Here is a 19,611-nt window from a genome sequence, read left to right as displayed (position 1 = left end):
GACACAAAAGGACAAGTATGATTCTATACATTTGCGGTACCTATTAATAGAGTCAGCAAATTCATAGGGACAGAAAGTAGATTAGAGGCTGGGGAGGAGGGAGTAGGGAGTTACTGCCTAGTGGTTACAGAGTTTCTGTTTGGGATAGTGAAAACATTTAAGAAATGGATTGTGCATAACATTGTGGATATAATTAATGCCATTGAACTATACACTGAAAAATGATAAACTGGGAAGGGGCTGTAAAAAATAGTAAATTTTGTTATGTATTTTTTGCCACTTAAAAAAAAAAAAAAAGCTTGGCATCGAACCCCTTACTCTCATGTGCTCAGTTGTGTCTGGCTCTTTGCAGCCCCATGGACTGTAACCTGCCAGGCTCCTCTGTCCAAAGAATTTTCCAGGCAAGAACACTGGATCGGGTTGCCATTTCCTACTCCAAGGGATCTCTTAAGTCTCCTGCATTGGCAAGCAGATTTTTTTACCACTAGCACCACCCTTACCCTGGTTTGCCTCAAACTCAGAATCCTAAGAGGGTGAGGCAGGAAAACCAGCTCAGGTGGGTGTGGGTAATCCCCAAAAGTTAAATGTGGTGGTTCCAACACCTGGCTCCTCCCTTTCCTAGCTGAGGGTCCTCAACCTCTCTGAGCCTCAATTTCCTCATCTATTAATGGGAATGATATAAAAGGTCACATGGTAAGATTCTGTTTATGTGAAATAGCCAGAAAAGGTAAATCCATAAGAGATAGAAAACAGATTGGTTGGGGCTGGAGGGTGAGGGGCAAAGGGGAATAAACTCAATGGTTAAGGGATTTCCTGTGGGGTGATGAAAATGTCATCAAAGGTGGTGGAGGCATGACATTGTGGATCTAATAAAAGCCACTGGATTGGTCACTTTGAAATGGTTATTTTCTAATGTATAGAGGAATTTCACCTCAACAAATTTAAAAAGAGAATGGCAGCAGTAACTAGGGTAGTTGTTAATTAAACAGGGAGGGCAGACAGAGGATTCAACACCAGGCAGGGCACAAAGTAAGTGTTTAGTGAGTAGTAGCTGCTATGAATCCCAAGGTTCCTCCAGGTGATTGGGGCTCAGCAGTGGCTGCCCCCTCCTGGGTGGTCCCCACTGGCTCCCACACTCATTCAACAAATACTCCCTTAGCATCGACTGCGCGCGCATCACTGTTAAGAACTGAGAGGGTGACCAATCTGTCCTGCTTTGCCAGGGACTTTTCTGGTTTGAATACAGGAAACTCTGTGTCCCAAGAACCCTTCAGTCCTTGAGGGGGAAAGCAAAATCAGAACAATTAGTCATCTGAAAGGCAGTGATTTCAGTTGAGTGTGTAGGGGGTGTCAAGTTCTGCTAAAATCTGCAAGAAGGGTAAGAATTAACTAGGCAAGGCTCACATGAGAGGAGCGTACCAGGAGGAGAGACCAGCAGTTGCAAAAGCTTTGAAATGGGAGAAAGCACAAGGACTTCAACCAGAGAGCTGAGAGAAGTCTTCCTGTGGCTGGAGAAGAGGGTATTCCACCCCACTCTTGACTGGGAGGTAGGTAGGGGCAGAGGAAACTGGGCCTCTAGGCTGATCTTGTTCCTTATATAAGAGCCATGGGAAGGCATGAAGGGTTTCAGGCAGTGGGGTGAAAGACTGATGACGTGATGTAATTGGGTTTGCGTTTGAACATGTCACCAGCCCACACCGTAGGGAAAAGATTTGAGGAACGCCATTGTGGAAGGGAGCACAGGGTCACTAAGGAGGCTGCTGCAACCATCTGGGCAAGGGATGCTGGGGCAGGTACCAGGTATTGGAGTTTGGTGTGGCTTGAGAGCTGGACTTGTAAGGGACTGGATGGGAAAGAGAGTAAGGAGAGGGAGTACGGGGAGAGTTCCTGGGTTTCTGAAGAAGGTCAGCTTCTTCGGTGGTTGTACTCAGTTTGAGAAATATTTCCAGCTGAGCCCAGATGTACTGGAAACAGAGTGATGAGAGAGGGGGAAGGGAAACAGCCCCTTAAGGTGACCCCAGCCAAGTTAAACCCAGTCCAGTGTTACCGAAGGCTTTCTGGGAACTTCCGGACAGCCCACATTCTGCGCTCAGTGCCGGATTAAGAGGCAAGAACATGCAGGTTCAAATCCTATTTCCATCACTTTCCAGCTGTGTTGACTTTGAGCCAGAACTTAAGTTCTCTGAACCTGTTTAATCATCTATAAAAACGAGATGACGACAAAAATAATAACTATGTCAGAAGATGGTTGTTAGGATGAAAAACAACATAACACTCTTCGCCCAGGGCTGAACAGACAGAAGCACTCAGTAAATGGTAGGTGTGCTTAAGCATTTCCTAGAAGCAGGAGCCGTGTCCTCCAGGGGCTGGCCAGGCGTGACCTTGGTAGAGTGTGGGTATGTCATCACCTGAAGGAGTCAAGAAGCTAAACTTAGCCATTCTTTCCACTGGAGAGTGTGTTTTTCCCAGGCTGGGAGAAGCTGTGCTGTACACACCTGTGAAGGGCAACAGCAGGTCACAGTGCAGATCCCAGGGGCCTGGTGGGCTATCAATGACCTGCCAGGTCCATCCCGCTGCCACCTCCATGTCCCCTGCAGAGGTCTGGATTGTCACATCTATCTTGTCTCTTTCCAGGGGGAGAGGGTTCCAGTAGCAGTCTGACCCCTCTCCCACCAGCTGCTTTGCTTAAGCCCTGGCACAAATTACACGTGGGAGTTTGTCCAGCCTGCCCTTGTGGAAGACTTCCAGCTGGCTGGGGTCGCGGGGAGAGAAGCAGGCAGGACTAAACCTCCTTCTGGCCTCCAGGGGCCTTTGACATTCCCACCTGCTACTACAATTCCCAGTTGTGAGGTGACATTGCGTTATTATCAGTGCCAGATCCAACTCACGTCCTGCTGTGTGACATTGAGGCAGTTACTTAACCTCTCTGAGCCTTTGCCTCTCTGTAAAGTGGAGTTCGTCCTTGGACCTGCCTCAGAGGGCTGTGCCAGGTTCTTAGCATGCAACTTGGACTATTAGTAGTCAGTAAATGGTAGTTAATACTATTAGCCTTAGAGGATTTTTATAGCATCAGCTACTCCTCCTTCTTCAGATCACCCCCAAACAGGAGCAGTGCCTATTCTCAGCCCCAAAGAACCCTACACAAGAGGGACTTAGCATTTTGTTGGCCACTACTCCTCTTTTCCTGGGCAGCCTTTACTCATTCTGAAGAGGGAGAACCACTTGCCAGGCTGAAATTGGGTCCTAAGTTAACCCTGTTCTTCTTCCAGGAGCTCTCACAGGTCTCCTCCCTACACCTCTGGGCCGGCCCCGGGACAGGTGCTGTGACACCCTGAGGGGCACTATGCAATAGAACCTTCTGTGACGATGGAAATGTTCTAAGTTCGTGCTGTTCAAAACCACAGCCCCTGGCCATTTGTAGCTATCAAACACTTGCAATATGGCTGGTGGGACTGAAAAGCCAATTTTCAATATTATTTGGTAGTAATGAACCTAAACAGCTACTTGTAGCTAATGGTTACGATAGCTATTGGCTATGGTACACTGGTATGCACGCTGGCTAATGGACTGATGTAGAATAGCTAGAGACAAGTAGGAAGAGATGGGTGGTGAAAACCCTGGATCAAATAGGGGCAGAGTCAGGCCCAGGCAAATAAATCAATTCCCCTTTCTGGGCCTGTTTCCCCATCTGCTTACTAAATGCTGTTTCAGTGTTATCGCATTAGCTGAAGGACATTTTTCTGGGGCTCTTGGACTTGGAATGAAACCAGGAAGCTCTTCCAGACTGATTTCTTCTTTCTTGCCCCCAGTACCTGTTCAAGGGCAAAGTACAGAGCTGGAATTCTGGGGTGCATGCTTCAGCAGAGGTCACAAGAGTCAGAATTATCAGTTCTGCTCTGATTCATATGACATAACCTAACATAACCTTGCCAAGGGCAAATGGAGGTGTCTCAGTGGGAAGAGACAGGTGTGGATTCAAGTCTTGGCATGGCCATTCCCAGCTTCATCCCAGGCTAAACCTCATCTAGAAGTTCTCATCTGGAAAGCGTTCTCATCTAGAAAGTGCCCAAGATCCATTCCAAGACAAGAGATGATCAAACCCAGCATGGCCATGGGATGAAAATGACACTTCACCTCAGTGAACTTCCTCCCCAAAACCCATTGCTAACCCCCAGTCTTACCATGAGAAAAACATGAGACAAATTCCAGGAGAGGGGCATCTTATGATACACCTGACTAGTATTCCTCAAAATGCCCAGGTCCAGGGGCTTCCCTGGCAGTCCAGTGGTAAAGACTCCACACTGCCAATGAAGAGGACATGGGTTTGACCCCTGGTCAGAGCCACCAAGCTCTTCAGTCCATGGGATTCTCCAGGCAAGAATACTGGCTGCTGCTGCTGCTAAGTCGCCTCAGTCATGTCCGACTCTGTGCGACCCCATAGACGGCAGCCCACCAGGCTCCCCCGTCCCTGGGATTCTCCAGGCAAGAACACTGGAGTGGGATGCAATTTCCTCCTCCAGAAGATCTTCCCAACCCAGGGACTGAACCCATGTCTCCTGGGTCTCCTGCATTGCAGCCAGATTCTTTACCACTAGCACCACCTAAGAAGCCCAAAATAATAGCAAGTCATGTCTTACGAAGTGAATTTCACCTAAAAAATGTTATATAGACCTTTGATATGACAGTTGTAAAATTCTTTTTATTCTACAAGTCAGATCCAATTCCCAAGTCCAGGGTTTTCTTACAAATCCGCTGTGGGGGACTGGGAGAGGGAGTGGTATTGCTGGAGTGGGGAAGAAAATTCAAGGTGTGCCTTAGAATCAGAGGTCCTAAGTTGGAGCCCCTGCTTTGCATTTGCTAGCTGTGTGATCTGGGGCAAGTCGCTTCACTTCTCTGAACCTGTTTCCTCACCAGCAAAGTGTATGATTGATGGGAACCTTTCAATGAGACCCACAGCCCAGACTCAGGCTAATGAGAGGACCTGGAGGCAATAGTCACTTCCTTCCCATCCCCCTTCTCCCAGTTGTTCAACAAGGTTGACAGCCACCCCTCCACACACACACATGCGCACACACACACAGTGTTGAAGCTGGACTGAGTAAAAAGGGGTGGGTAAAAGAAAAAAAAAGAAGAGAAAAGGAAACACACACACACAGAAAAGGGTTGGGTATGAGGGTCAAAATTCCAAGGTGTGCAACTCCACATATAATCCCTTTCATTCCAAAGGGTGGATGACAAATACTCACACTGCTTCCAAGGACCCCCGGCTGGCAGGGCTTGCTTGTTGCTCAGGATTATTTCTGCAACAGACTCAAGGCCAACTCAGAGTCAGCAGGGAGCAAAGCAAACACGACAGTCTTATCTCAGGGCAGCAGGGCAGCTATAAGGCGGGAGCCCATAGTGACATCAGTTTTTGCTCACCAACCTAACAGGATGAGACTCCTGGTGTTGGCTGCTCTGCTCACAGGTAGGCAAGTGCCCTCAGCCCCGCCCCTTCCTGCCCTGGGACCTCTCTCCTCGGCAATGGGGGCCAGAGGTCACAGGGATGGCCAGACCGAGGGTCTTTTTCAGGGCTCACCATGGGGCTTAAGAGCTCCCATATTGGGGTCCCCTCAAATCCCCCTCGATGGGCTTTCCAAGTGGCACTAGCGGTAAAGAACCCAGCTGCCAATGAAGTGGGGGTTCAGTCCCTGGGTTGGGAAGATCCCCTGGAGGAGGGCATGGCAACCCACTCCAGTATTCTTGCCTGGAGAATTCCCATGGACAGAGGAGTGTGGCGGGCAACAGTCCACCAGGCCACAAAGAGCCAGACATAACTAAAGTGACTTAACACACACAAATTCCCCCACATTTGGCATCTTCTCCACCTTTGGGTCTGAACTCAGATGACCCATCTCAGAAAGGCTTACCCTCCTTGTCCATCCAAGCTAAGAGCACCCCTTCTCCCTCTCCTTGGAGTGGGCCGCTATTGCCTTCTCTGGGGGATCTTCATAACCCAGAGATGGAACCTGCATCTCCTGCGTGGCAGGCAGATTCTTTACCACTAAGCCATGGGCTTGGTACAAGGGCTTCTCAGTGCCTGTCTTGGCCTGCAGCATGCCTCTTGTTGATTCATTTCATTTTTTATCTCACACCCACACCTAAGCACGGACTCCTTGAGAGCAGTGATAGTGCTGTTTGCACCATTTAATGAATGGATTAATAGAATCAGAATTAACTAGAATTCAAATCACACCTCATTCAGCCATTATTCATTCACTCAACATTGATGGTATCAGAGTCTCTAAGGTATCAGGCTCAGGGTTGAGACTGAGGACTCAGCCATGCTCCCTGTCTGGGGTGCGCTCATGCACTCGAGCAGTACCTCCGTGCAGGTCTGGCCTCTGCAAAGAGCAGAACTGGTGGGATCAGAGAGAAAGAAAGAGGAGGGAAGCAGGAGAGGGGTCCGGAGAGGGGCCAAGGCGGTCAGGCCACTCCTGTCTGAGCACAGCTCCACCACTCCTCCGGGGCCTGCTCCTGGATGTAGCTGCTGTCAGCTGCCACCATGGAGGCTGCTCTTGAGAGAAAGTGACCAGCTGCCACCCTTCCTGAGTCCTGGAGCCTAAGCACTTGGAGTGACTCCAGTGTCCACAGCATATCAAGGACAGGAAGGGCCAGGCATGGGGCAAAGAGACGACACTAGGGGCTGAAATCATTTAGCACCATCTTTATGGCACTAAATCTCACAGGTAGGGCTCTACACCTGAAGTAAAGAGGTCCTAGGAACTTACACTGGTAGTCCAGTGGCTAAGACTCTGTGCTCCCAATTCAGGAGCCTGGGTTCGATCTCTGGTCAGGAAACTAGATCGAACATGCTGCAGCTTAAAATCCTGCATGCTACAACGAAGATTGGCTGCAACTAAGACCTATCACGGCCAAATAATTTTAAAAAAGAAAAGAGGTTGTCCTGTTGAGAATGGAGGCCACATGGGCCTCCTCACCATTCTTCACACTCCTGGCCCCCCTCAACCTCGTCTTCCCCAACCCAACCCCCCATTTAGATTCCCTTACTGTGCTTCAGTTTTGCTGCCTTCTAACACAATATCTGATTCCCTTATTTATTACCTTTATTGCTTACTGTTTTTTCCTGTACTAGATCATGAGCTCAGTGAGGTTACAGATTTTTTTAATGTGTTCACTGATGTGTCTCCAGGGCAGTGACTAGCATATAACAGGTGCTCAATAAATATTTACTGAATAAATAATGGAAATAGTTTTAAATTATCATATATTCACACAAAAACTAGTACACAAATGTTCACAGCAGCACTATCCATAACAGCCAACAAGGAGAAACAACCCAAATGTCCGTCAAATGAGGAACAACCAAAAAAATGTGATCTGTCCATACAATGGAATATTAATCAGCCATAAAAAGGACTGAAATGCTGATACCTGTGATAACAAGGATAAAGCTCAAATCATATGTGAAGGGAAAGAAGCCATTCACAAAAGGCCATACATTGTATGATTCCATTTACACAAAGTGTTCAGAAGAGGCAATTCCATAGAAACAGAAAACAAATTAGTGGTTGCCAGAGGGAGGGGAGAAAGGGGAGTGATTGTTGATGGGCAGAGGGCATCATTCTGGGGTGTTGAAAATGTTGTGGAATTAGTATTGATGGTTGCACAATTCTGTGAATATACTAAAAACCACTGAATTGTGGCTTTGGTTAAAATGGTGAGTTTCACGTTTTGCTAGTGGTTTAGAAAATGCCCACTCGCTTTACCAGGTTCCTGTATCCAGCTATTTTCAGAGGAGGCAGCCGATGCAGGGTCAGGGGGACAGCATGGGGCCTGAGAGAGCAAGCAGGCAGTAAGGTCCCTGGGGCGCCGGCAGCCAACCAGGACATATCTGAACTCTGGCTGTGTCCTCCTGCAGTGGGCGCTGGCCAGGCCGGCCTCAACTCGAGGGCGTTATGGCAGTTCAACGGCATGATCAAGTGCAAGATCCCCAGCAGTGAGCCACTGCTAGATTTCAACAACTACGGCTGCTATTGTGGCCTGGGTGGATCAGGGACCCCTGTGGATGATCTGGACAGGTGAGTTGCTCTGCTGGGAAAGTCTCTCTGAGACGGAGGGAGGGCCAAAGACAAAGGTCTTCACGAAGCACACACAAAAAAAGGGTGGGGGAAAAAGGAAAAAAAACCACAAAGATTTGCCTATTTGCTAAAGTAACACGTTCACCTCTTAATCAAGGGGAGCGAGGGGAAAGCTGAAGGTTGGCGGGGGAGGGTGTGTGTGTGTGTGTGTGAACTGAAGGTTGGCGGGTGAGGGCATGTGTGTGTATGTGTGTGTGTGTGTGTGGCGGGGGAGGATGTGTGTGTGTGTTTGTGTGTGTGTGCACGGGCACGCGCGCTGCCCACTTTACCACACAAAACATCACTGCAAGGATTCAATCTTCCAGCTGGAGTGAAACCATCAGGACCAGTAACAGCCCCACCTGTTCCAAAGGAGCAAGTTCAGGCTGACTGCTGCCCTACCCATGCTCCTGCCTCAGCTCTGTTCCTCCCCTTCTCCAGGTGCTGCCAGACACACGACAACTGCTACAAACAAGCCAAGAAACTGGACAGCTGTAAAGTCCTCGTGGACAATCCCTACACCAACAGCTACTCATACTCATGTTCTAACAAACAGATCACCTGCAGCAGTAGGTTTACCATCTTGTTGGCTCTTGTTAGTGGGCATGGAGGGAAATAATAATAATGATAGCCACCACTGACTGATCATTTTCTTGGTGCCAGGCAGTATCTCCTTTAATCCTTGAAACAACCATATGGAATAGGTACTGTTATTATCCCCATTTTACAGATGAGGAAACTGAGGCTCAGAAGGCTGGACCAATTGTCCAAGGGCACACAGTCCCATAAATGGTGGTGTTTGGTTTTTGAACATAGGTCTATATCACTCTAAAACCTCTGCTTTTAACTGCCAAGCCATACTGCTTTGTTTATTTCATTAAAAGAGCTTAGAACTCCCACATATCAGGCTTTCTTTACATGCCAGGTACTAGGCAAGGTGTGCATTATGTGATAGGTCTTATTAAACCCATTTTACAGGTTAGGAAGCTGAGGCCCCAAAGTAGTCACTTGCTCCAAATCACACAACCTATGAGTGGTAGGGCCAGCATTTGAACTCAGTTGCTTCTGATTTTAAAGGCTCGGGTTTTAACCACTAAGTTATGCAGCATTCATGATGAAACATGTCCCTCCATGAAGGCAGTTCTGGAGAGCAAGACAATTCATAGAGGTGTAGGGTACTGTCTTGTGAGACCAGCATTCTAGATTCTCACTGCCCTTAATTTTGCAATCACAGATACATCCCAATTTTTGAAAGTTGTACTAACACTGGAATCACCATAGTCCAACTCCCAAAATGCCAAGAAAAGACTGACCTGGCATCCCATCACCCTAAGAAATAAACAGTTTCATGTCTCTGTATTCCTTTTAACCAGGGATCCAACCCCTGCAGAGGAAACGCAGAGTCTGCTGGACCACCAGGGAATTCCACCAACCTGTTCCTTTAAATCGTATACACATTCTCTTCATCTCTCCAGCATTTTCTCTTTTCTCTCTGCTTTATTTTCTCCACAAAATTTCCTAACAGGTGACATATTAATGTTATTCCTTCATTTGCTGTCTCTCCAATAGAAAGGATTCACAAGATCAGAGTTGTCTGTTCTCTTCATGGCTGTGTCCCCAGAGTCTAGATCAGAGCCTGGAATCATAGGTGCTCTCCATGTAAATGTTTGATGAATGCAGTCTAGATACAATCTTGCAATGTGTTTTTCTCACTTATCACGTTATGACCATGTTTCCATGGTCTCACAGTCTTCCTTATTATTTCTTTCAAAGCTGCATAAAATAGCTTAATTTGCTTACACAGTCCCTGGTAACAGAGATTTCAGTTGTGCTCTACTTCAGAAAGCCAAATATACAGAAAATCATATTTTTGCCCTGAAACGTGATCAGTAAGAATTTCTTTCTATGGATTCTGGACTCCGTTACCAATCTGCTGAAAGCTATAGACACTCTCCCCAGGGAAACACACACACCACACATACATGTTTGCAAATAATTTATTTTTAATGCAACTGTCTTCTTCCCCTACAAGCAAGTCAAGAAGCCTGCAGCAGAAGACACTGATTCAAATTATAAACAATAACTTGCTAGACACACACTACTATATATAAAATAGACAAATAACAAGGACCTATATAGTGCAGGGAACCATATTCAATATCTTATAATAACCTATAATGGAAAATAATCTGAAAAAGAAAATATAAATGTATAAGTGAATCACTTTTGCTATACACCTGAAACTAACACAACACTGTAAACCAACTAAACTTCAATAAAACAAAATTAAAAGAATAAAAACAATAACTCGCTAAATAATTATCTTATGCACACTTTATAATCTAATTAAGCACTAATTTGTGCTTAATGAGTGGTTGAGGAAAACATTCATGATTTTTAAAAGAAAGGAGTAGAGAAACAAAACCTTAATACGAGTATTGAAGGTAAGCAGATATACATAATTAAATTATGGATAATAAAGCTGAAATGCATTTTAAATGTTATGTGTTGTTTCTTTGGGTTACAAATGTAAATGAGGTCAAAATAATATAATTTCAAATTCTCCAGTAATGTATGTCATAGAAAGCAGAAGGCATCTATAATTCTAATACCCAAGAAAACCAGTTATATATATATTGCATTTCAGATTTTTTCAGCATATACTATGCACTTTTTACTGTTAATAAAATATCTTAGAAATATTTCCATATATAGACACAACTATTTTAAACATCTGTATAATATTCTATTGTAAGGACATTCTGTAATCTTAAGAATATGTGCTTTAAAGTAGAGAAATTGGCTTACAAAACTTCAGTAAGTTGAAATGTAAAATATTTTGCTGCCTTGAGTATGTGTTTTAGTATTTCCCAGACAATTTGCAGTTGCTTATCTATGTTATCAGTGCTCTGTGGTTATATGGGTTTTAAGAGCAGTGAGTTCATTTAGAAGTGTGAAACAGAACATCCCAAAAGCAGCTATCATACCTTAGGATCACCAGATAAAATAGGCTGCCCAGTTAAAATTCGATTATCAGATAGACAAGAAATGATTTTTTTAAGTCTGTGTCCCAAACAGTGCATTTATTGTTGATCTGAAATTCCAGTATTTTTATTTGCTTTATCTGTCAACCCTAAATTGTACCAGGGGAATTGCCAGCAGATCGTTTCATTTCATTCTTCCTGCCCCTGGATAGTACAAAGCAGGAACAGCCTTGACTCAGTCCTCTGTTCTTGCTCTATTCCAGGCGAAAACAATGCCTGTGAGGCCTTCATCTGCAACTGTGACCGTAATGCCGCCATCTGCTTCTCAGAGGTGCCGTACAACAACGAGCACAAGAACCTGGACAAGAAGTACTGCTAGGTCTGAGTATCTTCCCAGGAAATTAGGATTCCCTTTGGGCCCTGTGGCTTTGACCTTATACCATATCCTCCAATAAAGCACCTATTGAAAGGCCTCCCGCTTGGAGATTGTTTTATTCTCTGCCTACTGAACATGACTAAATTTCTTCCTGGTTCTTTGGGAGCATCATTTGTTCCAGACCTGGAAGCTGATTTAGAGGGATATTTCTAGGAAGTGAGTACCACGAGACCTGAATAGTGATTAATAACACGGATGATTTACTCTGTGCCAGAACTGTGTGTCTCTAAATTCTCTGGGCAGCCCTATAAGATTTAGACACTATTAGCAAATCCTATTTTTCTAAGCTGAGCTTCAGTAAGAAAGGTCATTCACCCACCAAGAGAGATGCATCTGGTAAAGAGCAAGGAAGGGATCTGAAGCCAGACAGTCCAACAGAACACCGGCTCTTAACCACACCCTGCCCTGCCTGAGGCGCTGGGCTCTTCGGTTTGAGTCAGACCTGCCCTCCTTGTTTCTCTCTTTTACTTCCAACTGTGTTCAACCTTTTTTTCCCCCTATAATTCCTTTCTAAACTCTACAAAGCCTTCACCACCGTCTACAAGCTGGGGTGTGTGCGTGTGCGAACATGCACGCACGGGACAGAGAATTCGGGGAGAGCGAGAGGAATTCTGAGCGAGGGAGGCTGTGAGGGAATTCTGAGAGATGGAGGGTATGAGACAAATCTGAGACAAGGTGAGGGAATTCTGAGAGAAGGAAGGTGAGAAGGAATTCTGGGAGGAGAGTGAGTGAGGGATTTCTGAGCAAGGGGATTCTGAGCAAAGGAGGGTGAGAGGGGGTTCGGAGAGAAGGCAGGTGTGAGAAAGTTTGTGAGGGAATTCTGAGAGAACAAGAGAGGAAAATCTGAGAGAAGGAAAGTGAGAGAATTCTGAGAGCAGGAGAGTCAGAGGGAATACTGAGAGAAGGAAGGTGAGAAGGAATTCTGAGAGGAGAGTGAGAGAATGAGCAAATTCTGAGGAAGGGAGGATATGAGGCAATTCTGGGAGGAGGAGGCCGAGAGGGAATTATGAGAGAAGGAGGGTACGAGGAAATGTGAGTGAGGGAGTTCTGAGTGAGGTCGGGTGAGAGGGAATTCTCAGAGGAGACTGAGCGGGAATTCTGAGTGAGGAAATTCTGAGAGAAGTAGAGTGAGAGAGGGTGTGAGGGATTCCTGAGAAAAGCTGGGTGAGAGGGAATTCTGAGAGAAGGCGGGTGAGTGGGAATTCTAAGAGAAGGTGGGTGAGAGGTATTCTGAGGGAGGGAGAAAGACTGTGCTCAGTCACTTCAGTCGTGTCTGACTCTTCGTGACCTCCGTCAGGCTGTGCCCATGGGATTCTCCAGGCAAGAATACTGGAATGGGTTGCCATGCCCTCCTCTGGGGGACTCTTCCCAACCCAGGCATGGAACCCGAGTCTCTTCTGTCTCCTGCACTGACAGGCAGGTTCTTTACCACTAGTGCCCCCTGGGAAACCGGAGGGAGGGATGGAGAGAGGGAATTCTGAGAGAAGGAAGATGAGAAGGAATTTGTACACGTTGGTTTTTTACATCGTAGTCTTAAAATATAATTAACAATAATAATTTCTACCTCTTGAGCACTTACTATATATTACTGTGCTAAGTGTTTTCCGTGTCTCATCTCACTAAGTGTTCAAACCAGTTCTGTGAGATCCATACAACTGCCTCCAGTTTATGGGTGAGGAACTAAAAATTCAGGTAAGTCAAGTCACTTGCCTGAGATGACACAAATGGCAGAGTCAGGATTTGACCAGATGTGTCTCTTTGGTGGGTTTCCCTGGTGGTGCTAGTGGTAAAGAATTGGACGCGACTGAGGCAACTTAGGAAGCATGTAGGTCTCCTTGATAATGCCTGAGCTGTTAACCACTAAGTCACTCAGCCAAGTTTCTCTACAAAAGTTTATTACTACACTGGCAATGAAATTCACCAGAGAGAGTGGAGAAGGGCACAGAAGAGCGCTGAATTGGAAAAGCAAAGATGAGAAAGGACCGTGTGGACTATGAAAAGCCACGACTGAGCAGTTTTAAACCACTGGAGACTAACAGAATACACACTACCGGGTGTGTGGTAGGCAGCAAAGGAGTGCATGCCGATTCGTCTTTGGTCCCAACTTCTCCTTCATTTAATTCCTCCATTCAAAGAATATTTATTCAATACTCACTCTGGGCCAGACACTGCACAAAATGCTGAGGATACAATGTATCTGGGATTGGCCTGAAGACAATGATTTATTGTTAGTAGCTGCCATCAGTTTAGCGTTTTCTGAGACTTTTTCCCCCACCTTGCTTGTCAAACTGGCATATGCTGTGTAACATAGGCTATGTTCTGCCTTCCAGACTGTGCCATGCGTTTTGCACAATTACCTCCTCACCCTCACAACAGCTCTATAGTCGAAGGCATTATCACCTCCCCATTTTACAGATGAAGAAGTTGACTCAAAGAGGCAAGTCATCTGTCAAAGGTGGTATAGCTGAAACTGGAACCCAAATCTGGTCATTTAGAGGAAAAATGCCATCACATCGCGAATCGCTGAAGGTAGAGTGAGGTGTCTTAATCACTTTCATATCTCTGTCTGCCTGGTACTGTACTTGATATATAGGGCACTCAATGAATAATCGCCGAATGCTAAATGATCTTTCCGCAGGCAAGAATGGGACTATTTCCAAAACGAAATTCATCATTTAGGTTGAATGTGTATTTTATACATACAGTGCTACAGTATCATTGCAAGGGACAAATAATTAAATTAGACCTGGCCTCGGCCTTCAAAGAACTGTAAAGGTCATTTTTTTTTTAAACTTTTTAGCTGTCTGTCTTGAGGGATCTTAGTTACCCAATTAGAGACTCAACCAAGTGCTCCCTGTGTTGGCAGGGAGGAGTCTTAACCATTGGACAGCTCCGGAAGTCCCTATGAATATCTTCTTTCAATGGAAGGACACTGCAAGTCCCTGTCTGGATGAAAGAAAAATAAGATTTTAGGGGACTGTTTCTGATTCCTATTTTTTTCAGTTGATAAACAAGAGAGTCCCCTGAGTACTCAAGCTGGGCTCTAAAAATACTCTCTTACGTAAAATCCTACCTCTTTTTATTATCCCAAGGGTTGGGGGAGCGAGAACTCCTGTAACATATTCCTGTAGCAATCTTCATGAGCATCTGCGGGGTGCTCACTACAGGAAACGAAATACCGGAAACACTGATACAACGGCTGGGATGATTTAAATGAATAAATACATAAGCTGGACCGAGAGTGATGCGATGTCAGGATTAGGTATATCTCAGAAGCTACAGTATCTTCACAGAGCTTGGCACATCACACACGTTCATTAGTCTTTCACTGAAGGTACAGCGACACTCAACCATTTGCCGCAATCGAAGAAAAACCACGTGGCCTTATTTACCTTTTCTGATCACGAGATCTTCCGCTCTCAGGCCTGCCAATTCGCTAGCCACACTCCAGGATGAAGGATTTCAGTAGCAAATGTGACTGGTTTTCTTATGGCCACGTGGCTCTCGGTTCCTCTTTTCTATTGGTGAATAGTGGCCGAGCCCCAGCCTACCGCAGCTTACCCCGGTCCCCGGCCCCGCCCCTCTCGCGTCAGGTAGAGGGTGAGGGCGAGCCAGCGCAGGCGCAGTGGTCGGTGTCCGTGGAAGGTGGGGCTCAGAGTTATACAGAATCCCGCAGCAAGGACAGAGTAGGCGAGTCAAATGTGAGAAAAGGGTGAACTACACTCTAGGTCTCTCATTGTCTACACACAAGCGCCTCCTTTTCCAGTTCCCTCTGCTAGGAACACCTCCATTGCGTTTATCCTGGGGGCCAGGAAAGTCAGTCAGTTCAGTTCAGTTCAGTCCCTCAGTCGTGTCCGACTGTTTGCGACCCCATGGACTGCAACACGCCAGGCTTCCTTTCCATCACCAACTCCCAGTTTACCCAAACTCGTGTCCATTGAGTCGGTGATACCATCCAACCATCTCATCCTCCGCCGTCCCCTTCTCCCCCTGCCTTCCATCTTTCCTAGCATCAGGGTCTTTTCCAATGAGTCAGTTCTTTGCATCAGGTGGCCAAAGTATTGGAGTTTCAGCTTCAGCATCAGTCGTTCCAATGAATATTCAGGACTGATTTCCTTTAGGATTGACTGGTTTGATCTACTTGCAGTCCAAGGGACTCTCTAGAGTCTTCTCCAACACCACAGTTCAAAAGCATCAGTTCTTTGGCGCTCAGGTTTCTTTATAGTCCAACTCTCACATCCATACATGATTACTGGAAAAAGCATAGCTTTGACTAGACAGAATCAAAATGGGGAGAAAAGAGCGAAGGGCAAAGGAGAGTGGCAAGTGAGTTTTGGATGAACTGATGGCTTCTGAGGCGTTCCAAATTCTCACTTGAATCCTCATCCCCACCTCTAGAGAAGAAAAGGTGAAGGAATTTGCAGTTCTAACCATGTGTTTACATTTGTTCCCTCCATCTGGAATGACCCCTCTTGGTGATTGACTGTTCATATCTTAGGACCCAGTGGGGGTCACTTCTGAGAGCTTCCTGAGCTTTGCTCTTCCTCTTTCTCAAAGAACAGTTGCCTAGATACACAAGCAAGCTCAGAACTGGACAGACTGGCTTTGATTACTGGCCTGGTGTTTTTAGGTGACCTTGGGCAAGTTAAAGTCTCTGAGCTTCACGAGCTTCATCTTTAAAAAGAAATAACAGTGTGCAGATCACATGGTTGTGGGAATTAGGTGAGTCAGTGGATTATAAAGTGATTTCTACAGTGCTTGTAAATGTTCCATAAATACTATTTTCCAAAGAAAGAAGGATTTTTTTTCAACTTTTTAAACAAAAGATTCTTTAAATTCTATACCACTTTATACATTTCAAAAGTTTTGCAACAGGTGATTTCATATAACCCCATAGTAACCTTTTTTTAATGCATGCAGTGGTGTCCAACTCTTTGTGGCCCCATGAACTGCAGCCTGCCAGGCTTCTGTCCATGGAATTTTCCAGGTAAAAATAAGCGAATAGGTTGCCATTTCCTACTCCAAGGGATCTTTCTGACCCAGGGATTGAACCCCAGTCTCTGGGGTCTTCTGCATTGACAGGTGGGTCCTTTGCCACTGTGCCCCATGGGAAGACCTAAGCTTTTTTTTAATCCCCTACCCGCTATATTGCACTTCCCCACTTGTGTCTCACCTCTGGTAACCACAGATATGTTCTCTGTATCTGTAAGTTTGCCACTTTTTTATTCACTAGTTTGTTATATTTTTTAAGATTCCACATGTAGGTGATATACAGTGTTTTGTCTTTCTCTGACTTATTTCACTTAGCATAATGGCCTCCAGGTTCATTCATGTTGCTGCACATGGCAAGACTTTGTTCTTTTAATGGCTGAGTAGTCCATTGGGTATATATACTATATCTTCATCCATTCATCTGTTGATGGACACTTAGGTTGCTTCTATACCTTGGCAATTGTAAAAGTGCTGCTGTGTTCATTAAGGTGCATGTATCTTTTTAAATTAGTGCTTTTTTTTTTTTTTTTTACTTATCCTCAGGATAAGAAGCTAGTTAGCCCTAGTTCTAGGTTTTTGAGAAATCTCCATATTGTTTTCCATAGTGGCTGCACCAATTTACATTCCCACCAACAGCATAAGAGGGTTTCCTTTTCTGGAAGAATATACTTTATTTTCTTTAGAAAGGCTTTATTACATCAAGCAAAGCTTGGCTTTTGTAATTTTTTTTTCCTTAAGACAAGTTCAGTTCAGTCGCTCAGTCGTGTCCGACTCTTTGAGACCCCATGGACTGCAACATACCAGGGTTCCCTGTCCATCAGCAACTCCTGGAGCTTGCTCAAACTCATATCCATCAGATTGGTGATGTCATCCAACCATCTCATCCTCTTCTCCCCCTGCTTTCAATCTTGCCCAGCATCAGGGTCTTTCCCAATGTGTCAGTTCTTCACATCAGGTGGCCAAAGTACTGGAGTTTCAACTTCAGCATCAGTCCTTCCAGTGAATATTCAGGACTGATTTCCTTTAGGATTGACTGGTTTGATGTCCTTGCAGTCCAAGGGACTCTCAAGAATCTTCTCCAACACCTCAGTTCAAAAGCATCAATTTTTGGTGCTCAGGTTTCTTTATAGTCCAACTCTCACATCCATACATGACTACTGGAAAAACCACAGCTTTGACTAGACGGACCTTTGTTGGCAGAGTAATGTCTCTGCTTTTTAATATGCTGTCTATGTTGGTCATAGCTTTTCTTCCAAGGAGCAAGCAACTTTTAATTTCATGGCTGTAGTCACCATCTGCAGTGACTTTGGAGCCCCCTAAAATAAATTCTCTCACTGTTTCCATTGTTTCCCCATCCGTTTGCCATGAAGTGATGGGACCGGATGCCATGATATGTTTTCTGAATGTTGAGCTTTAGGCCAACTTTCACTCTCCTCTTTCACTTTCAAGAGGCTCTTTAGTTCTTTGCTTTCTGCCATAAGGGTGGTGTAATCTGCATATTTGAGGTTACTGATGTTTCTTGCAGCAATCTTGATTCCAGCTTATTCTTCTTCCAGCCCAGCATTTTGCATAATGTGCTCTGCATATAAATTAAATAAGCAGGGTGACAATATACGACTTTGATGTATTCCTCTCCTGATTTGGAACCAGTCTGTTGTTCCATGTCCAGTTCTAACTATTGCTTCTTGACTTGCATACAGATTTCTCAGGAGGCAGGTAAGGTGGTCTGGTATTCCCGTCTCTAAGAATTTTCCACAGTCTGTTGTGATCCACACAGTCAAAAGCTTTGGTGGAGTCAATAAAGCAGAAGTAGCCACTGGACCACCAGGGGAGTCCCTCTTAAGATGAACAGGTACACAATAAGGAAAAGCAGCTCTGGGGGAGATCCGAGTGAGTCTACTCAAAGGAGCACTCAATAGAAGACAAAGGTTTAGGCAGATGGGATGGCTTCTCATCTCACCATCCCACCCGCCTCCCATATCCTAGTGATAATGCCTGACATTTGCTCACTCTGCCAGGCTGTGTGCTGTGAACTATACATGCTTCATTAACTTGTTTAATCTTCATAGCCACCCAATGAAGTAGCTCCTATTATCCTTGTTTATAGAAACTGAAAATTAGATAAAAACAACTTGCCCAAGTTCACCTAACTACTAATTAGCAAGACAGAGTTTTGGAAATCCAAGTCTGCCTATATCCCAAGAGTTTCAGTGCATTGCTGTATTCCTTCTGTACTAAATTAAGAAGAAAGACTCTGCTTTCTTGGATGAGTTTAAATTTCTTTTTGTTCATGTGACATAAAAATTAAGGAATCAGGGCTGTCCTTGGTTGCCCAGAGGCTAAAACTCTGTGCTCCCAATGCAGGAGACCTGGGTGCAATCCCTGGTCAGGGAACTAGATCCCATGTGCTGCAACTAAAGCTTCTACATGCCACAACTAAAACCTGGAGCAGACAAATATTAAAAAAAAAAAATTAAGGAAACAATCTGGACGTCAGAGGACCATTCTGAATCTCAACAAGAATAATATATCTGGAATTAACTATTATAGCTGGCAGCAACCTTTGCTCTTCCTTGGAGCAGGGTGAACAGGTCATCTTGGTTTTAGCACTGCAAGTCCTGCATCAGGAAACTCCTTCAGTACTGGGAAATCTGGGATGGCTGGTCACCCTGCCTAGGAGTGTTGCATTTTCTATCCATCCTGCCTTTGATCCTCTCAGGAAACATTTGGCATCCAATGAGGACTGACCTTGATGCATGCACAAGCCTCTCTGGCGGGGTCCACAGCTGATACGTTGTAAAATACTTTGCATAATGCCTGGGATATAGCCTGTTCAACAAATGCTATATTTAAGGGAGAGCCGAGAGGATATTCAGTTTTAACATCATGAAAGGAGAATGTGTTAGTGGGAAGCAGATTTTGAGTATTCTGTGCATGTTTGCCTTCATGACTTCTACTTATGAAAACCGTGAGGACTTCCCTGATGGTACAGTGGATAAGAATCTGCCTTGCAATGCCGGGGATACAAGTCCAATCCATAGTCTGGGAATGACCCCACATGCCTTGGGGCAACTAAAGC

At 45.2% G+C, this 19,611-nt stretch overlaps 1 protein-coding gene across 1 annotated transcript; it reads left to right on the top strand.

Annotated features, from left to right (window-relative positions):
- The first annotated feature begins 5,402 nt into the window (after nt 1–5,402).
- On the top strand, nt 5,403–11,576 carry PLA2G1B (phospholipase A2 group IB). The gene is made up of 4 exons (XM_069557009.1): nt 5,403–5,467; nt 7,922–8,081; nt 8,562–8,689; nt 11,368–11,576. The coding sequence occupies exons 1-4, from the start codon at nt 5,434–5,436 to the stop codon at nt 11,481–11,483; spliced, it is 438 nt and encodes a 145-aa protein (XP_069413110.1). The 5' UTR covers nt 5,403–5,433; the 3' UTR covers nt 11,484–11,576.
- The last annotated feature ends 8,035 nt before the right edge of the window (nt 11,577–19,611 follow it).

Source organism: Ovis canadensis, chromosome 17 (genome assembly GCF_042477335.2).
Source record: "Ovis canadensis isolate MfBH-ARS-UI-01 breed Bighorn chromosome 17, ARS-UI_OviCan_v2, whole genome shotgun sequence".
NCBI lineage: Eukaryota > Metazoa > Chordata > Mammalia > Artiodactyla > Bovidae > Ovis > Ovis canadensis.
This window is presented reverse-complemented; position numbering and strand designations above follow the sequence as displayed.